General features: G+C 52.8%; 2 protein-coding genes across 2 annotated transcripts; one reads left to right on the forward strand and one right to left on the reverse strand.

Annotated features, from left to right (window-relative positions):
* Positions 1-3,229: 3,229 nt before the first annotated feature.
* LOC126931065 (putative methyltransferase-like protein 7A) lies at positions 3,230-4,007 on the reverse strand. Its single transcript, XM_050748805.1, has one exon. It carries the CDS (start codon positions 3,978-3,980, stop codon positions 3,582-3,584), a length of 399 nt encoding a protein of 132 aa, XP_050604762.1. The 5' UTR covers positions 3,981-4,007; the 3' UTR covers positions 3,230-3,581.
* Positions 4,008-7,765: 3,758 nt separating this feature from the next.
* Positions 7,766-22,533, forward strand: KRT7 (keratin 7). Its single transcript, XM_050748774.1, has 9 exons — positions 7,766-8,157; positions 9,670-9,881; positions 12,026-12,086; positions 13,209-13,304; positions 15,143-15,307; positions 16,697-16,822; positions 18,997-19,217; positions 21,788-21,822; positions 22,203-22,533. The coding sequence occupies exons 1-9, from the start codon at positions 7,834-7,836 to the stop codon at positions 22,370-22,372; spliced, it is 1,410 nt and encodes a 469-aa protein (XP_050604731.1). The 5' UTR covers positions 7,766-7,833; the 3' UTR covers positions 22,373-22,533.
* Positions 22,534-22,549: the final 16 nt, after the last annotated feature.

The raw sequence follows: 22,549 nt of genomic DNA on the forward strand, positions 1-22,549 counted from the left end.
AGTGATCTTTCTGCCTTGGCCTCCTAAAGTGTTAGGATTATAGGTGTGAGCCACCATGCCCGGCCAGCATGTATAACTTTGATAAAAATGTATATATCCGTATCAATATTTATCTATCTCTGGAGCATATTGGAAAGTGGTGGCTGAAGTGGAGAAGAGTCTTTTTTTTTTTTTCTTCCCTCATTGTGCTGCTGGGATAATCAGTCAATAGAATAAAAAGCTAATCAGTTAAATGATGGTGGATGGGGAAGTTTGGTCTTTTGCTAGAGCCCAAAGCAGCTCCATCAGAAGCTTTGAGTTCCTAGAACCCTGGACCCAAAGGCCTTGGGGGAAGCTTGTTTGTCTAGCAGAGCCAAGATCCTCTGAGTTACTTGAGCTGGGTGGATCCACTCTCTCAGGACAAGAGAAGGATCCAGCTCTGGCCATAAAATCTACTGACACTGGCTGCCCTCTATAGAGGGGGACTCACTCTGTTTACCTGAGCTGGGAGAAGAGCGCCCTCATCCGTTAATACCTGTAACAGCCAGAAAACTTGGGGGCTCTCCTCACTCTTCAGAGTGCTGCCAGCTTGAAGGAGGGAACCAACAATCAAACAGGTGCCTACTACTGAGGACAACGGAACAAAGAAAATACAACTTTTTTTGTTTGTTTTTGTTTTCTGAGATGGAGTTTCACTGTTTTCGCCCAGGCTGGAGTGCAGTGGTGCAATCTTGGCTCACTGCAACCTCTGCCTCCTGCGTTTAAGTGGTTCTCGTGCCTCAGCCTCCCGAGTAGCTGGGAGTACAGGCATGTGCCACCATGCCCAGCTCATTTTTTGTATTTTTAGTAGAGACAGGGTTTCACCACGTTGGCCAGCCTGGTCTCGAACTCCTGATCTCAGGTGATCTGCCCGCCTCGGCCTCCCAAAGTGCTGGGATTACAGGCGTGAGCCACTGTGCCCGGTCAAGAAAATAGAACTTTAAAACAATCTACAGCACCAAATATAACCTCCATAGGCATCCAGCAGCATATTACTAAGAAATGATATGGAAATAATAATAAGGTTTTGGCAATTAAAAAGAAATCTTAAACTTAAAATTCAACAGCGGAAGTAAAAAGTAGAATAAATACTGCTGGGCCATGGGGGAGGTCATCTAGAAGGTCGAATGGAGGAACTATGTTGAAACACAAAACAAAAGCATAAAGAAATGGAAATAATAAGTGAGAAGAGCGGTGATGCTAAAGCTAGGAGATCTTGTATCTGAATAATATTTGTTCCAGAAGAAGAGAAAGGAACAAATGGAGTAGGGCCAATAAAGAAAGAAACAAGGCAAGAAATCTTCTCTGACCTAAAGAAGACTTGAATATTGACCTCAAAAGCATTCTTTGAGTGCCTAGAAATAGTAATAAAAACAAGACACATACCTAATCATATGCTGGTGAAATTTCTGAACTTCAAAGGAACTTCAAAAGAAAATAATCCTTAAAAATTCCAGATGTAAAAACAACCAAGAACAAAATCAGTTACCTGAAGAGGAAAGAGAATCAGAAGGCCACTGAAGGCATCTTCTGCAATTTGGGAAGACCAAGGACCACGGAACAATACTTACAATTTCTGGGGAAAGTCCTCAGATCTAAGAATCTTGGCCAAAATATTATTTAAGTGTGAGGAGCGAAGACAGACATTTTCGGATATACAAAGATTATCCCCATGAACCATTTCTAAGGAAACTATCCAAGAAGGTAGTCTAGGCAATTGAAACTTAAATTTGAAAATCAAGTGAGCAAAACAATTTAAAACTCACAATAGGGGAAGACAAATAGCACAAGAAACAGTGGAGACCAATACATCTAGTGGAATGTGTAGTAAATAAATGAATGACGATAAAGTGATTTAAACTATTATAAATTAGAAAGAGTTTTTGAAAGAGAAGACAAGGAAGAAAAACCCTTAGAATAGTTTGAAACTAAAATGACAGGTTATTTCCACCAAATCCAGGATTTGAGATAGAGGGGCTTGTGGGGATGAGGATGGGGAAATAAAAGGTGCTATAGGTGTGATCTAAATTGACGGGATTACGTTACTCTATGCTTTTGGTATGATGAGAGTGAAATACGGGTTCAAGTATAACTTGAAAGATGAAAGTAACTATTAGTAATAGGTCTCACACTGTCATCCATGCTGGAGTGCAGTGACACAATCTCGGTTCGCTGCAACTTCTGCCTTCTAGGCTCAAGAGATCCCCTCTCCTCAGCCTCCCATGTAACTGTAACTGGGACTATAGGCACGCACCACCACGCCCAGCTACTCTCCTCCTCCCCCTCCCCCTTCTTCTCCTTCTTCTCCTTCTCCTTCTCCTTCTTCTTCTTGGATCTATTTTGAAGACACGGGGTTTTGCCATGTTGCCCGGGCTGGTCTTGAACTCCTGAGCTCAAGCAATTGCCTGCCTTGGCCTCCCGAAGTGCTGGGATTACAGGCATGAGCCATCACACCTGGCCGGTGTTCTTTAAGTTTTGAATTCTTCTTAATGACAAGGCTGCGTTGATTAATTGCCCTTATAATTATAATCAATGAAGTAAGAAACATTGTAAAATAAATGGTGTTCAAAGATACCCTGTGGTTCCATAAGCAATGTCTTTGGCAAAACTCCTTTCTTTCATTTCTTACATTCTTTCCCTGTATGCTTTCCCCATTACCCAGAAACAATGACTAATGACTGTTACTAGGGAAAAGGGCTAGAGAATGGCATGTAGGTGACTTTGTGAGGGCCCAGAATAAGAACTGAATAACGTATGATGCCAATAAAGATGGATATCTGAGTACTTATAAGCTCTTATTTGTTAGGGAAGGGAGCTGTTCTGGCATGCGCTATAGGGGATTTGTAATCCTCATTTTTAGAAAACCGGACTCTGTGATGGGATTTAGAAGACACCAGGTTGAAAGCCACCAATGGAGCAGCATGGTGAGGTCTCCGGCCTAGAAATTAAGGTGCCTCAGTTTAGTTGTGTCTCTGCCGTTTTTGTGAACCATGTGTCTTTGCGGAACTCATTTAAGCCCTCTGAGACGAATTTTCCCACTCCAGGAAAACTGTTGCTGCACGTAGTCAGCACTCTTAAAATCTCTCGAAATGTCTGTTGAATAAATAATGAATAAACAAGGCCGGGCGCGGTGGCTCAAGCCTGTAATCCCAGCACTTTGGGAGGCCGAGACGGGCGAATCACAAGGTCAGGAGATAGAGACCATCCTGGCTAACCCGGTGAAACCCCGTCTCTACTAAAAAATACAAAAAACTAGCCGGGCGAGGTGGCGGGCGCTTGTAGTCCCAGCTACTCGGGAGGCTAAGGTAGGAGAATGGCGTGAACCCGGGAGGCGGAGCTTGCAGTGAGCTGAGATCCGGCCACTGCACTCCAGTCTGGGCGACAGAGTGAGACTCCGTCTCAGAAAAAAAAAAAAAAAAAAAAAAAAAAAAAGAATAAACAAATGAGTAAAATGACTTGTCTAAGGTTGCCTTCAGTGTGAGCTGTGCCTGAGCCCACAGGTGTCTGGATGCAGCCTGATGCTCCATCCAGCTTAGCACACCTCCCCAGCTCACTCACCGGTCTCAGCACTCTGCACATCTCGCAGAGACTCTGCTCCTGCTTCTCCACAGAGCACAGCACCAGGGTGCAGACCACACGTCCACAGAGCCATCGGCCACCTGGTGCATGTTCTCCCCGGCAGCTACCACAAAGCACTCAAACTGCAGGTGTCGGTTCTCTGCAATGCTCTTGATCAAAAACTTCTCAAAGTTGCGGTTGGGGTCAATATAGGTCACCCTGCACCCAGGTAGGTAGGACTTGAAGTTGGCTCCAGTGCCACAGCCCACCCCCAGCAGGGAGAGCTTCCCGGAGGGGTCTGCAAACTCCTGCAGGTTGCCGAAGAGCTCCCGCTTCTTGCTTGCCCTCTGTTCTTTGTACATCACAATGAACCTCACCAAGAAGTAGGGGAACCATTTCTGCATATCCAGTTCTACAAGCCCATAAAATTCAGCAGGTACATGGGAAATGCTAGGATGTCAATGGCCAGCAACCAGGAGGCCCAGGAGACACTGCTGACCAAAGGCAGGGAGAAGTGCCCAGTGGCAAAGTGGATGCCGCTGAGCTGGGGACTGCATTGGTGGTCACACCCAATCTCGAGGATGTGACTTTCTCCACTAATGCTCTGCAGGCTAGAGCTCGAGGAGAGGAGTCCAAGGTTTAGTCTGAATAGGGCTGGAGATTTATCCAGGTGGGGACTGAAGAGTCAGGGGTCAGAGCATGAGGGTAATGGTCAGGGAGCCCAAGCTGGAAAGAAAGGCGAAAGGAGGGTGGTAGTGGGGAGAAAACGGAACAGCCAACTTCAGGACTGGGGTACTGGGGTGCTAGTGTACCTGAGGAATCCATCAATGACAGTGAGAGTTGTTATCAATGGTCCTGAAGTTTAGGATCTCGAGTGTGACCTCAGGTGTAGGCAAGAGAAAAAGCATGCAGTGAAAGAATTGAGGAGCTCAAGGAACTCAAAGGGTAAGATGCTGGGTGGGTCATTTGCACTGAGAATGAGGGAGCTCAGGGTGGAGAGGAAGCAGGCCCCAGGTACCAGAGTCCACAGTGAGCATGAAGGGAGTCAGGTCAGGAGGTGGCTGTGGGGCCAGCAGGGGTCAGCCTCAGGGGAGAGGGGCAGGAGTGGTGGAGCTGGATGGCAGGAGCCCACAGGATTTTTAGAATCACAGTGATCTGTGCAATCAATATATAAAGGTTAAAAACTCAATCAGTGTATAAAGGATTTTCTTTTCAACCAATAGCATTCCAGTGAATGGTGAATTCACTGGATTAAATGAATTAGTCAATTCATTTAATCGCTTCTCTATTGACAGGCATTTAGGATGTTTCTATTTTTTCACAAATATACCACATTCCAATCTGAATTTCAAGATAATGAAAAAATTAGTTTTTTTTTCTTTATGAGTCAGAGAACGTGTTTTTAGGGGATAGACAATGAGTAATAGTTCCCTAAGTGCAGCAAGGAGCCAAACAGAATGCCTCCTCTCTGGGAAAGGAGTAGCAGGGGCCGCAGGGACAGAGGTGTCTAGGGCAGGTTTAGCAGAGCCAGGAAATGTGGATGACCTGGGGCTGCTTTGAGATCATAGCTCGGTTCTAGAGCGTGAGGTGGGACAGCTAGGAGGGTGGTGGGAAGACAGAGTGTGTGTGTGTGTGTGTGTGTGTGTGTGTGTGTGAGAGAGAGAGAGAGAGAGACAGAGTGCTACGGAGACAGGAGCCTGCATTTGGGGCAGGCAGATGACCAACGAGGAAAGACTGTGGGATTAACTCACCTCACGATTCTGCCCAGGATTTCCTAAGGTGGTCTTGGTGAGGCCAACAAAGGCCGGGTGGGGTGGAGACAGAAGCTGGATGGATGGCTGAGCTGTGAACTCTTGTGGGCAGGAATCTTATCTGTAGCCTCTTGGGTTGGCAGCACTTTGGGAAGCCCTTCAGGGGATGTTTGCATGCTCCACCTGGCACCGAGTGGGCTCCTAGTGCTGGCCTGTGAATGGAGAGGCAGGAGGAGACTGGCCAGGGCTGGAATGGCCTGGAATGCTTCAGGGAGGGGAGGAGAGGCCAAGGGGTGAATGTCAGGCAGGACCTGGAATGGGGAAATGTTGCTCAAAGTGGTCACCCACCCTCAACCCCAGATACGAACCTGAAAAGTCCAGAGACCTTTTCTCCTTCCCGTTGTCCTCCCCAGCCCTCTCTAGGTATGGAATCTGGGAATTTCATCTTGGGTGAAAAATCCATGACCCAGGGAAGCGCAGTGACATGTCCAGGGCCTCAAGGCAGCAACAAAGATTCCCTGACAAAGATTTCCCAGCCAGGCTTTAGGAGAGAAGCGAATGCAGGAACTCCTGGCCTGGGTGGGCACAGCCTCCAGAGTGCAGATCCTGTAGGGGGCTGGAGGTGGGGATGGATGAGAGGGCCAGAGGCAGAACTTGTTGGGGGAGGTGTGGGAAGGCAGGCATTGGTGTGAGAGGCAGTGGTGAAAACAGAGTTGAAGATGAGCCCTGAGGGGTAAGGAAGTTGGAGTTTGTGTGCGTGTGTGTGTGTGTGTGTGTGTGTGTGTATGTGTATAAATTAAACAATTGGTCTCTTTGCCTGCTTGGGCGTTGGGGAAGGAGGGCAGTGAGATTCCTATGAATGCAAATATCACAGGGCCAGCTAATCCGTATGCTCTTCAAGCTACAACCAGGCACAATTCCAGGTCGAATCTCTCTCGCCTCATGCACACATACATGCTCCACAGCTGATACCACAGCAGGTCTGCTTGGGCACCCCTCTGCCTCTGGCCTGAGCTGACCCAACACCAAAGGCTAAGGGCCGGGAGGGGAGACAGGGAGGGAGGCTGGTGAGCCTCCACTAAGATCACTGAGAAGGGGTGACATTCTTTAGCCTCGCTGGAAGTCCTTGTGCTTTAACTGAAATGGCCAACCAGGAAGGACATTCCATCCCCACCCTCGTCTCCCCCAAGGGCTTGGTCTGAGGTGACGAATCTGGCCAGCTTATTGGGAGGGGTTAGAGGTGGGCTAAGGGCAGACGGAAGCCAGGCCTGAGAACAGGGTGTGGCAAGCATGATTGGCCCTACTGGGAAGTGAGGCTAGCACTCAGGCTCTGTCGGGTATTCCCTGTTCCAGCACCGGAGGCTTACCCCTCTTGACTGGGTTTGAAACTGCTGGGAATTGTTTGGTGGTGGCTTCATGGGAGAAAGATAATGAGAGCTGAGGACTTTTAAATAGGAAAATGGTGGGGGGAGTGGGAGGAGAGTTGAGTGCTAATAGAAGCACACGCGCTCAGGCAGGCTTGCAAGTGTGTGCCATTGTGTAGCCACAGCTGCCCCCTCGCCCAGGATGCACGCACAGACCCCCGTCTGTGTAAGCAGGCTCAGACATGCGCGTGCATATGCCTGGGTGTGTGAGCACAGCAGAGCCCAAAGGCCTGCAGGTGTGTACACACAGAAGTGTACACACATCCACAAAGTGTCACAAATACGCACGAGTGTCCCCTTCCTCTACAGGGACGCATAAAATAAATGAGCAGGAATATGAGTGGAGGGTCCGGGAGGTGAGCGTCCGGGGTAATCATTCCCAAGGCCCCTGGGTTTCCGATGCCTACTGGAGTGGGGAGGGGAGGAGCCAGAAGTGCGGTCGCGGCCCTCTCAGCCTAGTTTCTTTGGGAAATGAAGTAGGAGGGAACGCAGCCAGGGAAACTAGCTGGGCCAGGAGGGGTCAGACTCCCGAACAAGTGAGCTGATCTCTCAAGGAGGAGCTGGATCGGTGTGAGGGAGAGCGGTAAGGAATGCCTTTCTGGCTTCAGCAGCCTGGACGGGCGTCTGGGCGTTGACTCCTGGGTTGGAACTTTTCTGCCCACCCCTTACCCCAGTCTCTTGGCACTGGGTCTTTCTGCTCCGGCATCAGGGATCTCTGTTCTTCACCCCGTCTCCAAGCATCCTCCTCCGGGAAGCCTTCCCTCACTGAGCCCTTTTCTGATGGGCTCGAACTGTGGTCCCCCGCTGTTCTCTGCGGCCGTCTAGGGATGGCGCTCCTGCCCACTCCGGACCATTCCTGCTTGGATTGAAAGTCTGGGCTTCGGCGGAGCTGGCGGGCAGATGGCGGAGGGCGGCCCCAGGAGGGGCCTGGCAGCAGAGAAGGGTGGCCCGCGGCCAGCCCCGCCCCTACCTGTGGAAGCCCAGCCGCCTGCGCCGGCGGATAAAAGGCGCAGAGTGTCCCCGAGGTCAGCGAGTGCGCGCTCCTCCTAGCCCGCCGCTAGATCCATCCCGGCCCAGCCACCATGTCCATTCACTTCAGCTCCCCGGTATTCACCTCGCGCTCAGCCGCCTTTTCGGGCCGCGGCGCGCAGGTGCGCCTGAGCTCCGCGCGCCCCGGCGGCCTTGGCAGCAGCAGCCTCTACGGCTTGGGCGCCTCGCGGCCGCGCGTGGCCGTGCGCTCCGCCTATGGAGGCCCGGTGGGCGCCGGCATCCGCGAGGTCACCATCAACCAGAGCCTGCTGGCCCCGCTGCGGCTGGACGCCGACCCCTCCCTCCAGCGGGTGCGCCAGGAGGAGCGCGAGCAGATCAAAACCCTCAACAACAAGTTTGCCTCCTTCATCGACAAGGTGAGCGGGACTGGACCTCGCCTCGCCTCGAGCCGCGCTCCAGACCACAGCAGCCGCCCCAACTAGCCCTGCCTGCGCGCGGGCGAGGCGCTGGGAGCACTGCCGCCCTTCTCTCTTTCCGCCAGTGTTGGGGACACGATCTGGGGGTCCTTCCTCCTCCGCATGAACCCCGTGGCTATTTTATCCCCTCGGTTTCCAAGCCCTCCCTTCCAGCAAACTGCCCAGCTGCCCCTCCCTTTTCTCCGGGAGTGCGGGCCTGAGTGCTGCAGGGCTGCCGTCGCTGGCTGCCTGTGGGTCCCCTGGACGAGTTTTGCCTCGGGCTAGGAGTTCCAGAGGCCTAGGCCAGGAGTTCTCTCTCTGGGACCCTTTCCCTGAGAGGGGACCGTGTGGAGTCAGGAATGGAGTTGGGTGGCACGCCCTTCCCAGCGGGGGAGACCCAGTCTGGTTCAGATGCTGATGCGGATGCGGATGCTGGAGTTTAGGGCTACAATGAGGGAGGCTCCCGCCTCGCCCCGCCCCCACCTGCCTGGTCCTCCAGCCTCCCTTAGGTGGCAGGAGGAGAGGGTACACCTGCCCTTGAAGACGGCCCAGTTGGGGGCAAGGAGTGGCAGAGGGGGGCCTCGAAAAGGGGCCATTTTGGAGATATTTTTCCTGGCTGTTGGACTCCGTCACACAAGGGGCCTCTGGAGGGGTCGAGGGGCAGACTTGACTGGTGGGTTTGGGAGGAGTGCGGCCAAAACCAGGAACTCAGGGCTGGCCCTGCTGGGCTGTTCTGGCTTCCTCAGGCTTCCACCAAGTTTACTCCCACACCACCCCCATCCCTCATGTCCTCCTTTCCTTCACCATTCACCCAGACCTGTTTTTTAGATTTTGTAGGGGCCTCCCCAAGCTGCTCCAGGCCCAGGTTCCCCCCACGTGTTGAGCCGCAGCGTCTTACTCTCTGTGGTCCACAGGGCCTGGGGCCCTGAGATGCTGGTTTTGCAGAGGCTTCTATTGCCTCCCACCCCTAGTCATACCAGCTACTCCTTAAGAGCCTTTGTGGACTCCAGGCTGGGGTCATTTTACCAATGGATTGACTGTCCTGAGGCCTTGCTGGAGAAAGGGGAAGGAGAGAAAGGATACTGAGGAAGGAAGAGAAGAGGTCCCAGACCAAAGGGAGGGCTGGGCCTGGTCATCCTCATGATCCATTGACAGGAAGAGGTGGCCCTTCAGAGAGGGAGGTGGAGAACACCACCTGTAATGCGATGGGGAGTGAAGTGGAGGCGAGGCCCTAGAGCACATTCGTCGAGAGTCAACCACGGGGCACATCCGTGCACCAGGCAGACCTGCTTCCTGGATCACTCTGTAGGACCCTTGATTTGGAGTCCAAAGGGAGAGGGCTGGAGGCCCCAGGCAGGGAAACAGCCAGGGAGAGCATGATTCTGCTAAGTGGCTAGAGACAATGCTCCTCAGTCCCGCTGTAGGTGACACACTCTGGCTCCTCTTGAGTTTCTTCCTTCTCGCCCTTTCTAGGTGCGGTTTCTGGAGCAGCAGAACAAGCTGCTGGAGACCAAGTGGACGCTGCTGCAGGAGCAGAAGTCGGCCAAGAGCAGCCGCCTCCCAGAAGTCTTTGAGGCCCAGATCGCTGGCCTTCGGGGGCAGCTCGAGGCGCTGCAGGTGGATGGGGGCCGCCTGGAGGCGGAGCTGCGGAGCATGCAGGATGTGGTGGAGGACTTCAAGAATAAGTAATGCCCCCAGTGCTGCGTGTGAAAACCCCTGCCCTGGACCAATGTGACCCTCATCAGCTGACCCTGTGCAAGTCCCCCTGCTTCAGGAGTCAGCATGCAACTGCTCAGTCCAATAACTCCCTGAGGGGCCAGTCTTGACCAATGCATTTCCCACTTTTCCTCTCTCCTCTTTGTTCCTGGAGACTGTTTCCAAATCATTCTGGTCTTTTCCCCTGACTCAGTCCCAGTGAAATGTCTCAGCCCAGCCCTGACCTGCAGTGTCTCCTGTGGGTGCCTGACCACGGCCCCGAGAGAGAGTAGGGCAGAAAGTGTCTTCTGACAGGGGTGCTTCAGAACTGGCATGACCTTCACAGATTATTCTAGAACAACTCTCTTTTGTTCAGGTGAGGAATTAGAGACCAGAGAAATTTTGGGACTTGGTTGAGCTCACACAGCAAAGGTCACTGGGAGAGCTGGGACTTGAATTTTAGGTCCCTGACTCCTAGGAGGGGATACGGAGCCAACTTGGGAAGGAAAGAAGCAGGGAGGGAAAATGGTTATCGTGAGCCATGGGAGGGCTGCAGAGGCTGAGGGTGGGTCTGGTCATGGTAGGAGCCAGAAGGAGGCCCCGGAAGGCTGGGACTGGGGCTTTTGAGGACAGGCCTTTGAGGTGCTAGCTGTGCTCTTTTCTCATTGAATAGAAACAAAAGCCTGAAGCTCAGGCCGGCCCCACCCTGGCACACCTGAGGGGCAGCGGGGCAGTGAGTGAGTTCTGTCCCCTGCCTGTGGCTGTGTGACTAAGCAGGAGCAGGTACATTGGCTGTGACTGGAGGAGAGCAAACAAGGTCTTTGTGGAGCGCCCCCCCACATCCCCACTTCCCTAGGGCAAAAGTCAACAGGATTAGTCCCATAGCAGGTGGAACCAGACAGGTGCAGAGTAGGGAAGGCCTGGGGCCACCATTCAGCCCGTGTTGTCAGGACTAACACGTGTGTGTATGCATGTGTGCACACCTGCTGCCCCCCCCAATACTCCCCCCACCCCAAACCCTCAGAGCACCTTCCTGTGGAGCCAGCCTGAAATCCAGGCTGGGACTGAAACAGGAACTGGAAGGGGGTCCAGGGAAGGGGTACAGGGAGGGTCCCTGTGTGCAGCCGCTCAGGGAGTTCTGATCTGTGCACCCTCTGGACCTGGCTGTGCACCGCCGAGGCAGGGGTGGACAGGAAGCCTTGCAGGTATTTCTACAGCTTCTATAGGACTTGAGGGAGTGCAACTTTGAGAGTATGGGCACCTCCCACCCTGAGTCTGGGCTCCTGAAGGGGCTTGGCCTACCTGGATGTCCTGCTCTCCACCCCAGGTTGCCCCTACTGCTCCCAGCAGCTCTTGGAACTCTTGTTTCCAGCACCCTTTTTTGAGTCTCAACATAAACATTAGATTAGGCCAGTGTGGTCTCTTCCTCTGTGCCTTGTTTGCTCAGGTCCTCCTAAGGGCCAGGAGTGGCTCCTTGGGAGGAAGAGTGACAGGAGCTGTGGGAGGAAGGATGGGGACTGGATCATCTAGGCGGGACCTGATTCTTTCATGACTTTGTGTATCCCTCATCCTGATTCTACAACGTTCCTCCCCTTCAGACTCCTTCTTTGCCCCTGAGGGGTGGGATTAGGTAGTGATTAGGGCATGGCTGTAGTCAGCTGCCAGGTTCAAGTCTGGGCTGTGCCACTTAGCAGCTTAGTGACCTGGGCAGATTACGCTGCCTCTCTGTGTCTCTGTTCCCTTCTCTGATAACCAGAGTACCATCGTTATAGGTTTGCTGTGAGGATGAAATGAGCTCATGCACAGGAAGCACATAATATGTGTACAACCCATAGAACATAGTCCATGCGTATGACTATTATTATTTGCTTTCTTTCTCCCAGGACATGCAGCTTCTGTGCTGTCACTCACATGTTTCCTATGCGCCCCACCAACAATCCCCAATGCCAAGACTCAAAGCCCTAGGAATGGCCACATGGAAGTCAGGGAAATTTGGTTTTGTAGCTGACACCTGTTTTTTCAGGTGTGTCTTTAAAGAGTAGGGGAAGGGAGGCAGGGCAGATTTCACAGCTGCATGTGGCTGGGGGAGCGTGGAGGCAAAGCTGCACCAACACCAGGCCCTCCTCTACTGCAGGTATGAAGATGAAATTAACCGCCGCGCAGCTGCTGAGAATGAGTTTGTGGTGCTGAAGAAGGTGAGTGGGGAAGACAGGCTGGAGGCAGGTTTTCTGAAAACATGTGGGACAAAGGACCACAGGGTCCTCTCACCTGAGCAGCCCATGGGGACCTCTGGCCAAGACCTGCCTGAGCTGTCCAAGAGGAAGTCTGCGCAGTCTGTCCTGTGGGTGCATGTGTGTGTGTGTGTGTGTGTGTGTGTGTGTGTGTGTGTGTGTGTGTGTGTGTGGTGACTCATTTCTAGGCCTCTAGGGGTTAGAACTAAGAGCAAACGATGGAGGTTATAGAGGGAGATTTCAATGCTGAATAAGGAAGTGCTCTATTCAAGCCAGAACATTTTCATCACAAAGGTGGTGCTTGGCTGGCCTGAAATGTTTGCTAAATGAATTCAATGAGCTGCCTCGAGCCAGCATGAGCTCTCTGTTCCTGAAGATGTGCAATGTTGGAAGGCCTTAGAAGTATCTTAGGGGTCTTGTCTATATGCCCTTTAAGATTCTCTTCAAAACACTGAGCAGTTGGTGTTCCAGGCCAAACCACAGAAGTGCAACTTGCCCCTGGGAGCTGGGCCCTTGGAGATTCAGGGATGAGTAAAAGTGAGGCCTGTCCATAGGAGTTTAACCTCGGGAAAGTGCAGCTGGAAGAGGCCCAGACACCATCTTCACCTGGGGTGTTATTTGAGGCCCACCTGCATCATAGTTACCATGCTGGAAATTAAACACATAGCCTGGAGATTTTCCATCTCTGGGAGAGGGGCTGGGAATCTGAATGACTTTGTGTTCTGCTACTGACTGATGAAAAGTTGAATTCCCAGAGTTGAAGTGATTTTTTCCAGGTTACACGGTTAGTAGGTGGAGTTAGGGGAGTGTTGAAACCATCTAGGTCTTTAGGAACTGGTCAAGTGCTAGCTTGGGGCTTCAGCTGCTCTGGGATACCTGTGCTGATGCCCGCCATGCAGTCTGGAGGGGCAGCAGGGCAAGCTTCCTGCTGTGACCGTGTCAGGCAGCTGGAGAAACTCTGTTTCTGGGTAGGGTGGTAGTGTTTGGCCTGTGGGTTGGGTAGGGCAGGACTACTCCCACCCCTACTAAATGTTCCCCGTACTGAGGACATGGTCTCCCTCTGCCCCATCTTGCCCCAACCCCCAGGATGTGGATGCTGCCTACATGAGCAAGGTGGAGCTGGAGGCCAAGGTGGATGCCCTGAATGATGAGATCAACTTCCTCAGGACCCTCAATGAGATGGTGAGGACCACGGGGCTGGGTGACATGTCTTATCCTACCCATTCTAACCAGAGAGACATTTGGTCCAGCCCCCTGCCTCTGGGCCAGTCCAGGTATGTGTCAGTGTGAGAAACAAACTCAACCGTCCAAACCCAAAGAATGGACTCAGACCTGGAGAACAGCGAAAGTGAGACTTTTAATGACAGTCTTGCAAGATGGGTGTCTGATGGGCAGGTACGCCCAGCACAGCCACAACAAGCAATTTATCCCCTAGTGCACAGGTCCCTCCCTCAGTTCCTCACAGGCTGAGTACTATGGGGTTAGAATCTTCCTGGACGTCGCCTATTGGTTGTTGGGTTGGGGCTTTAGGTGTTTTTTTTTAGGGTTGACTTGCTGCATTTTGTTGCAGCCCACAATGCATTGCAATCCTAGTCAGCTCAAGGGCTCTTTAAGTATTTGACTTATGACCTAAGTAGCTGGGCAGGCTGATAAGAACAGACAAAGTGAGTCATTTTGCAGGCTAGTAAACCTTCATCTTAGACTAAACTTCTTTGGTTCAGGTGAGGGCAAGAGAAGCTGAGGGGCTAACAAGCAGGCATTGGCTATTCAAGTAGAGGGCTAGTATATCCTATTTCTTCTGTAGTTTGCTGACCTAAGTCAATTTAAGGCACTTTGTCTTGGAAATGGACCATTATATACATTATTTCCTTCATCAGGGGTTGGGAGAATTTATCCTGCCCTTATCCTTTCTGGACTCAGGAATTCAGGATGGGCTAAGGGTTCGGGAGGAGGTGGGGGTGAGTCAATCAGGATGGACCTTGGAGAGACATGGGATGATTGCAGCATTTCCAAGGAAGGGGGATTGGGTGGGACTGAAAGGAACCAGGAGGAGGTCAGGGGACTCCAGGCTGTGATAGGGTTCAAAGGTGGGCTAGGTGGGGCCAGCAGGGGAGCCCAAGTCAGGAGAGACTGGAGTGCCTGAGCATTTACTCCCAGAGGGGCTGGGTGGTAGCTGCCTGCCAACTCACCACTCTAATATCCTCCCTTCCCTTCTCATTCTCTCCCTCTCATCCTTGTCCTCCGAACTTTCCAGCTGTTTTTCTTCAAGGGGATTTAAAAACCTCTCCACTCTCATCAGTGTGAGTCTCTGGCTTTAGGCAGAAGGTAGGGCACCTGGCAGAGGCTAGCCTGGGCATAATTAGCTTGTGAGGTTAATTACAGACCAGTTCTTCAGTCTAGTCTTTGCCTGAACGTCCAGTCTCCATCAGCCCCTCAGAGCAAATGTCCATACATTTGTTAATTTCAGGGGAAGTTTCTTTGAGGCTTGCTTCAGGCATTTCTAATCTCAGGTCTTCTTGTGTCTATCACATGGTTTATTTATATGTAAACACACATGTACCATGGTGAAAGTTTAGTTTATTTATATGTAAACACACCTGTGTCTGTGTGTGTGTGTGTGTGTGTGTGTGTGTATCAGTGTACAGACTGCAGAGTATCCTGTAGCAGGGTAGAATATGATAATTTCATCCATTCCCCATGGCCTCCCTCACAATAGAGCTCGTGTGCCTACAGAACCTCACAGTGAGAAGTCAGCACAGCACACGACACTGTGCCTTTCCTTATCCCCTTTAACCCTGCCAGATTCTCGTTTGAGACACTGCTAATGGGCTCTCAGGGAGCCAAGGGTGGGCAGAATGAAATAACTTAATGTGTGCTGGGTCTGGGCCCCCTTGCTGCCTGGTGACTCAGCCCACTCCAGGCTATTCTCTCTTTTCTTTCGTTTGTGAGTGGGGAATCCCAGGGTGGGCGTGGGCATAGGATCCTGCCCTAAGTCCTGATGTCCTGTCTGGTCCCTACAGGAGTTGACAGAGCTGCAGTCCCAGATCTCCGACACATCTGTGGTGCTGTCCATGGACAACAGTCGCTCTCTGGACCTGGACAGCATCATTGCTGAGGTCAAGGCGCAGTATGAGGAGATGGCCAAATGCAGCCGGGCTGAGGCTGAGGCCTGGTACCAGACCAAGGTGTGAGGCCACCGGGGGCATACTTACTCCTGCCAGGGTCCTTGGTGGCAGCTTCCCTTACTCCTCAACTTGTCTCAAGTCTTCAGGGCCTGGGTCCCACTGTTCTGGCAGGCACCAGTGGTTTAAATCTGTGGTGCTCTGCCCTGGAGGAAATCCCAAGATGGGACGACAGGGCAGAGGAAACAGATATGGATTAATCATTATAATAGCTAAAATATGGTAAGTATTTACACAGTACTAGGCAATTTTCAAATGTTTTGCCGCTATTGACTCATGTAATCCACAGAACAGCCCTATTAGATAGGCATCATTATTACCCCCATTTTGTTTTATTTTATTTTATGTATTTTATTTTTATTTTTTGAGATGGAGTCTTGCTGTGTCATCCAGGCTGGAGTGCAGTGGTGTGATCTTGGGTCACTGCAGCCTCTGCCTCCCTGGTTCAAGTGATCCTCGTGCCTCAGCCTCCTGAGTAGCTGGGATTACAGGTGTGTGCCATCATGCCTGGGTAATTTTTTTTGTATTTTCAGTAGAGAGGAGGTTTCACCATGTTGGCCAGGCTGGTCTCAAACTCCTAACCTCAGGTGATCCACCTGCCTCGGCCTCCCAAAGTGCTGGGATTACATGCGTGAGCCACCGCACCCGGCCTGTTACCCCCATTTAAAGATGAGGAAATTGAGGCACAGAGAAGTTTAGTAATTTGCAACTGCATGCAGCTAGGAGATGGAAGAGCAGGGACTAGATCCTGAATACGAGGGCTCTAGACCTGGGAGGCTTAATCATCGCATCTACTCCATGGTGGCAGGACAGTTGATGGTGCAGGGGCTGAGGTAGCAGGAGTGGGTGCTGGGGTGAACCAGTGTTCCTGAAGAAGGGATCCTGGGGCAAGGATTGAGAGGTCTGCCCCTGCAGAGATAGGGAGTCATTCATGGTGCATGGGCGAGAACACAAGTATGCCAACAAGGAGACCTGGGTTCAAGCTCTCATTCCACCACTGATAGGCTGTGTGATCCCCGGGTGGTGCTTTCTCTTCTCCGAGACTCACTCTCCTCACCTATGAAATGGGTGTTCTGGGTGTTGAACAGGTGAGAATCTCAAACTCTCAGTGATTCTCCAGCAGAACGGCATGGTGGGATTGGAGGAGCCCTGGGGTCCATGGGGATGGGCCTGCGGAGCCTTGTCTGTCCTCCCTGGCTGGCTGGGAGGAGAATGAATCCCTTCCTCACGCTGCTGTCTGGTCTCCTGGCATCAGGCAAAGGTTGATGGGAGTCAGACGGTCCTTCCCTGAAAATATAAGTTGGCAGGGGCCTTCCTTGGGTGGGGAGAGGGATGAGTTACCTGTACTCTCTGCCCACCTCCCTACCATAACTCTCTGTATGGCCCTTCCAGTTTGAGACCCTCCAGGCCCAAGCTGGGAAGCATGGAGACGACCTCCGGAATACCCGGAACGAGATTTCAGAGATGAACCGGGCCATCCAGAGGCTGCAGGCTGAGATCGACAACATCAAGAACCAGGTGGGACAAGCCCTCCTGGCTCCCCCTGCTCCTTGGGGCATGCAGGGGTGGCCAGCTGAGGCCACACTCAGGATGCGGAGCAGGAGGTTTCCCCTCTCCCGGCCAAAGTTGGTGCCACTGTTTCAGACCCCCTTGTGAGATCTCCAGGACAGAATGTTCTTGGCCAGGTCCTGGCATGGGCTGATGGGAGAAGGGTCCTGGATGTGCACAGAGCATGTGGAGGGAGACTCAGGCTGACTGGCCAGAGGAAAGCCACCACTGGTTCCACATTGATACTGAGCACTCTGATTGCACCTGGTTCTGGTGCAGGGTGCTGTCCCTGGGAGCTCATCGTTCATTGCAGGGACAGAGGCCAGCAGAAGACATTATAATGGCTCACATGGCCCTTTCCCACCTAAACCTCACTTTCCATGACTCCCCTCACTCTGCTCTGCCCATGCTAACCTACTTCCTGTGTCTTGCATTTACCAAGCATGGTCATGCTTCAGGGCCTTTGCACTTGGCGTTGCCTCCCCCTGGAATGTGGTTCTCCCAGCTCTGTCCATGGCTGTTCCTTTCTCCTCCCTGGGGTTTAGGAAAAGACCCCTTTTCAGAGACAGCAGCCTGAAACACCCAGCCCCTCTATCGGCAGCCTGTCTGTCTGGTTCACTGCTCCTCTCTTCCAGCACCTGGCACATGGCAGGGGCACGGGTCTCAGATGAGAGACTGCCTGGGAGGATGAGCTTTGCTGGAAGCTGGAGTTGGAGGTGTTGATGGGGGAAGGGCCCCAGCCCTGGCTGAGTAGGGTGTGGCCAGGGCAGCTCAGCCTGTGCAGGTGTCTGCAGTGGAGAGAGGGGGAAGGCGACACATGTGGAAGCTTCGGAAAGCTGATTTCCAGATGAGCTGTGGGTCCGGGGAATATGGGAGTGATTTACCCAGAAATGTCCTCCCCTTGGAGCCCTGCGGGCCTGTTTACAGGAGGGCGGAGGCTGCCTTGTGGCACAGAGGCAGGGCCACTAGTCACCCCATGAAGTGGGCCAGCTTCCAGGCCAGGAGGGGAAGCACAGAATAACAAATGGTGGTTTCCCAAACACTGCAGCCTCCACCACATCCGGTTCTCCTCTCACACAACAGGGCAGATCCAGGCCTAGGGCCAGGTGTCTACCACCACTGAGGAGCATCAGGGGGAGCTACAAGGGGTCTCCAGAGGCAGTGGGGATGGCCTTAACTCTGGGGGCACCAGTGTGACAAGGCAGGGCACTGAGCCACGGCTGAGGGGCAGAGCGTCAGAGGGCCTCCTGGGGAATGCAGTCTCTGGCAGGGAGGCAGGCTGCCTCTGCTGAGGGAAGAGGATCTGAGGACAGAGAATGGCCGGTGAGAAGGGAGAGAAGTCCTTGCCCAGGGGACAGGGATGGTGGCTCTCTGAGCTAAACAAAATGAGGCCTGGGACTATTCAGGCTCCTGGCCATGGGGGCTGAGCCCAAAGCAGAGGGTATTCTAAGGCCAGGGAGGAAGTGGCAGCTGCTCCAGGCAGGCACAGGTCTAGAACCAGAGCATCCCTCACCAAACCCGGGGACTGTGAGTCATGCATCTCATGGCATCTGGGGGCATCTAGGAGGGTCTGTCTGCTCCAGGCCCTCCTGTTTTGGGCCTGCTTTCAACTGGTTCCTATTTTATAGGTGGTTTCTGGTCTTTCTTAGCTGCCTGACATCTGGGGACTCAATTAAGATCCCATGGTCTTAGAGCTCCTGCAGCTGGGGGCTGGGGCTGGGGGACTGGGGGTTTGAAAATCATAATAGCATTCATTAAAAATGATCACAATAGCATTTATTAAGAACTTGCTGTGTGCTAGACATTGTGCCAAGGACATGTTGTATACTATTTCATTTCATCCTCAAAATCTCCTGATGAGGCATACACTGTGATTATTGTACTTTCAGAAAAGAGGGGACTTTGGCTTAGCAGGGTTGGTTCATCCATGGTCACATAGCTAGTAAGTGGCAGAGCCAGAACTGGAACATAGGCATTGGATATCCAAACCTATGTGTTTAACCCTTGGGATTCTCTGGTACTTGGGGGAGTAGGTGGTGCCAATGAAGCCACCTTAAGCAAGTTGCCCGGGTGCTCACTGCAGGATGGGTAGGCAGGAAGGCAGACTGGTGAGCCCCGGCTTACAGCTGCACTGCTGCCCACAGCGTGCCAAGTTGGAGGCCGCCATTGCCGAGGCTGAGGAGCGTGGGGAGCTGGCACTCAAGGATGCTCGTGCCAAGCAGGAGGAGCTGGAAGCTGCCCTGCAGCGGACCAAGCAGGATATGGTGCGGCAGCTGCGTGAGTACCAGGAACTCATGAGCGTGAAGCTGGCCCTGGACATCGAGATCGCCACCTACCGCAAGCTGCTGGAGGGCGAGGAGAGCCGGTGAGGACAAGGAAGCTGGAAAGGGGATCCTTCTAGGGCTCCGTGGGGTCTGGGGCTTGACATTCATCCATTTACAAGCGTTTCCTGTGTGCCCCTCCTCTGCAGGGCACTGGGTGTGGGGATGCAGGGGACACAGAGCTGACGCTTGCCTCTTTGCCTTCAATGAGATGAGCTTCTGGAAGGAAAGACCATGGAGTGTGAAGCTCAGTGGGCAGGTTGAAATGATAACAGTCCCTTTGTGTGTGTGGCTTCTTAGGGTTATCATATTTGATCCTCAGCACACATTCAGGTAGTCAGGTCAGAGATGATTGATTCCTTAGTCTCCAGAGGGGAAAACTGTGGTTGAGTTTCATTAATTGAGGGAACAGGGCCAGTGTGCAGTCAGGGTGTGCTGATTCCTGCTCCAAGGATCTTCCAGGATGCCAAGCTGCTTCTCACTACAGAACTAAGTGCTACATCATGTGGTGTTAACTGACTGTGGTGGAGGGGGATAATTTCGTTTGTCCCCAGAGATATTTGCAGACTCACTTGTAGTAAGAGAGGAGGCTGCAATGGGTGAGTCTGAGAGCACATTCTTCATGAACCACATGACACCTCTGTCCATGCAGCTGGGCCTTCATGTATGTATTGTTGGGTTAGAACTCAACCTCTTCATTCTTGGCTTGTTGTAAGACTCCATGGCGATAGAGAATATGTAGGACATGTTTCTGCCCTCAGGGAGGTGCAGAGGGTGGAGGAGAGAAAACATCCACAAAGGAATCCCCCAGAGACAAGTAACTTGCATTTGTAAAATGCTGAGTGTATACAAGAACTTTTTCTTTTCTGAGTATTATTCCTGAGGGGCCAGGGAGAGACATGATGGAGGATGAATGGAGCAGCAGGGAAGGGACTGGGGAGTGAAGGGGTGCTCGGGTCAAGGGCCGGGGTGCTGGGGCCGAGGACCTGGGCACTGGGAGGTGGAGAGGAGACACAGGGCTGCAGGGTATGAGTAGGGGGCGGAGAGGAGGAGGAAGGGGCTTTGCCCCTGCCACTGACCCGCCTTCTCCCTGGGTTAGCACCCAGTCCTCTTTGTGGGAAGGAGAATTGAACACCAAAGGCCTCTGGGAACACAGAAGCTGATCTGGGCACAGGGAGCTCCAGCCGAGATGCCTCTCTCTGCTTCCACCCCTCTCATGGGGCACAGGCCCCACATTCTTTAGAACCCATACCCTGGGCCTTCTGTCGTCATAGAAGTCAGAGGTGGGGGACTCTTAGAGTGGTACCTGATCTGGCTTCCTCCCATGGGAAGAAAAGGGGACTGAAGCTCAGAGATGGGTCAGTAGTGTGCCCAAGGTCACACGGCATGCAGAGACATCCTCTTCCGAAAGCTTAAGCTCAGTCTGAGCTGCTATAACCAGGCTTCGATTCAGGTACTCTGAGAGGATGCGGTTCCCCCATCCCTGGGGGGACATGGAGGTAGATACCTTGCTTTTATCCCTTAACTTATCAGAGTTGTGGTCCAGAAACTCATTCAAACTGGGAGGCCTACTTTAAGAATACAAAGTTACCCAAAAAACACCCACTTATTTAGAATGAGAAAAGTCACACAGGTCACTGGGGCCTTGGACATTCAGGCCTCTTCCGTCTGAGTTCTTTAGGCATTGTACCAGAAATTCTTAGAGTTGCTGCCTGACTGCAACCCGGCTCCCTCTCCCCACCCACAAGTGCCAGCAACTCCCAGCACAAGCAGGGGCCTTTTAAGCAAGCCCCCTGGAAGCTTTCAGCAAACCTGTGTCTTTCCCTCAGGCTTTGCTCTGCCTGCTTCCTGGGCTTGGGGCCACAGAGGCCAGCGAGGCTCCCTTTATTCCCTCTACTAAAGTGAGGTCCTCCCTGCCTCCACGGAGCAAACTGATCCCCAAGGCCAAGGGTTTGGTGACAATGGGGCTGTGAGTCACAAAACAAACATAGCCAGCTGTCTCGAATGGATTTTTAATTTCTACTGCAAGACCTGTTTCAGCCCCAATGGCTGCTTAAAGCCACCCCCACTCCCTGCTCCTTCGTTAGTCCTGGCTGGAGCCCCATTCAATCAGTCAATGATTCACTAATTATGTTGACATATATTAAGCAATGACTTCTCCAGGCCTCATACTGGGGATAAAAGTATCAATAGGCCACAGACACCTTTAGGATTTTATGATATGGTGAGGAAAGGCAACCATCTACATAAATAATACACACAGCTACCATTCACCGAATCCCAGGTGCTCAGGGCTTTAGACAGATTGTGTGATTTAACCCTCACAAACAAGCCCATGAATTTGGTCCTGTAGTTGGGCCCAAGGCATAGGTGGGAAATGGAGGCCCTGAGACATTGCCTGGGATCATGTGGCCAGTGGACAGAAGGGCCAAGGTGAACACTCCCTTCCTGCATGCCTCCTCGCTCCTTTTACAAGGCTGAAGGCAGGCTGGAAGTGTGGGGCAAGAAGGAAAAATCAATGATCCTGCTTAGGGCCTGGAAGGATAGGGAGCTGAGAGCGCTTCCCTCCCACGCTAGGAAAGCGTTGTCCTCACTATCTGTCCTCTGCCCCCAGGTTGGCCGGAGATGGAGTGGGAGCCGTGAATATCTGTAAGTCCTTGGCTGCAGCCCGTGGGAAGCATCCCTTGTGCTGTTCAGACGGGGCTGGGTCTAGAGAATGGCAGACTGGCCCAGGGCCCTGCTGGAGGGGACAGGAACCTCATTCCTTTCTGCAGGGTCTGGCAGGTCCCCTGGAGCACATACCGCCCGGCTCAGTGGCCTGGGAAGCAGTACAAGAGGGCAGGGTGGGGCCGGGAGCACTTGGGGAGCAGCCCTACCCCTGTTAGACGCTCCTTCTGGGCTGGCCCATGGGGGTGGGGCAGGGGTGAGGGAGAGGGGCAGCTGGGACAGGAGGGTGGGGTGCAGTGAAGGGATGGGGTCCCTGGTAGGGAGCCTCACACTGAAGAGAGCCCTCCTCTTTTCTCTCCCAGCTGTGGTGAATTCCACTGGTGGCAGTAGCAATGGTGGTGGCATTGGGCTGACCCTCGGGGGAACCATGGGCAGCAATGCCCTGAGCTTCTCCAGCAGTGCGGGTCCTGGGCCCCTGAAGGCTTACTCAATCCGGACCACATCCACCAGTCGCAGGAGTGCCCGCAACTGAGCTGCCTCCCACCACTCCATTCCTCCAGCCACCACCCACAGTCACAAGAAGATTCCCATCCCTGCCTCCCATGCCTGGTCCCAAGACCATGAGACAGTCTGGAAAGTGATGTCAGAATAGCTTCCAATAAAGCACCCTCATTCTGAGGCCTGAGTGATCCACGTGCCTGGTATCCTG

Source organism: Macaca thibetana, chromosome 11, assembly GCF_024542745.1.
Source record: "Macaca thibetana thibetana isolate TM-01 chromosome 11, ASM2454274v1, whole genome shotgun sequence".
NCBI lineage: Eukaryota > Metazoa > Chordata > Mammalia > Primates > Cercopithecidae > Macaca > Macaca thibetana.

Excerpts from the sequence above, each read along its gene's own strand:
- LOC126931065 (XM_050748805.1), bottom strand. The coding sequence starts at position 3,980 with ATGCAGAAATGGTTCCCCTACTTCTTGGTGAGGTTCATTGTGATGTAC.
- KRT7 (XM_050748774.1), top strand. The coding sequence starts at position 7,834 with ATGTCCATTCACTTCAGCTCCCCGGTATTCACCTCGCGCTCAGCCGCC. Across the intron at positions 13,305-15,142 it reads TCAGGACCCTCAATGAGATG|GAGTTGACAGAGCTGCAGTC; the intron begins GTGAGGACCACG and ends TGGTCCCTACAG. Across the intron at positions 15,308-16,696 it reads AGGCCTGGTACCAGACCAAG|TTTGAGACCCTCCAGGCCCA; the intron begins GTGTGAGGCCAC and ends TGGCCCTTCCAG.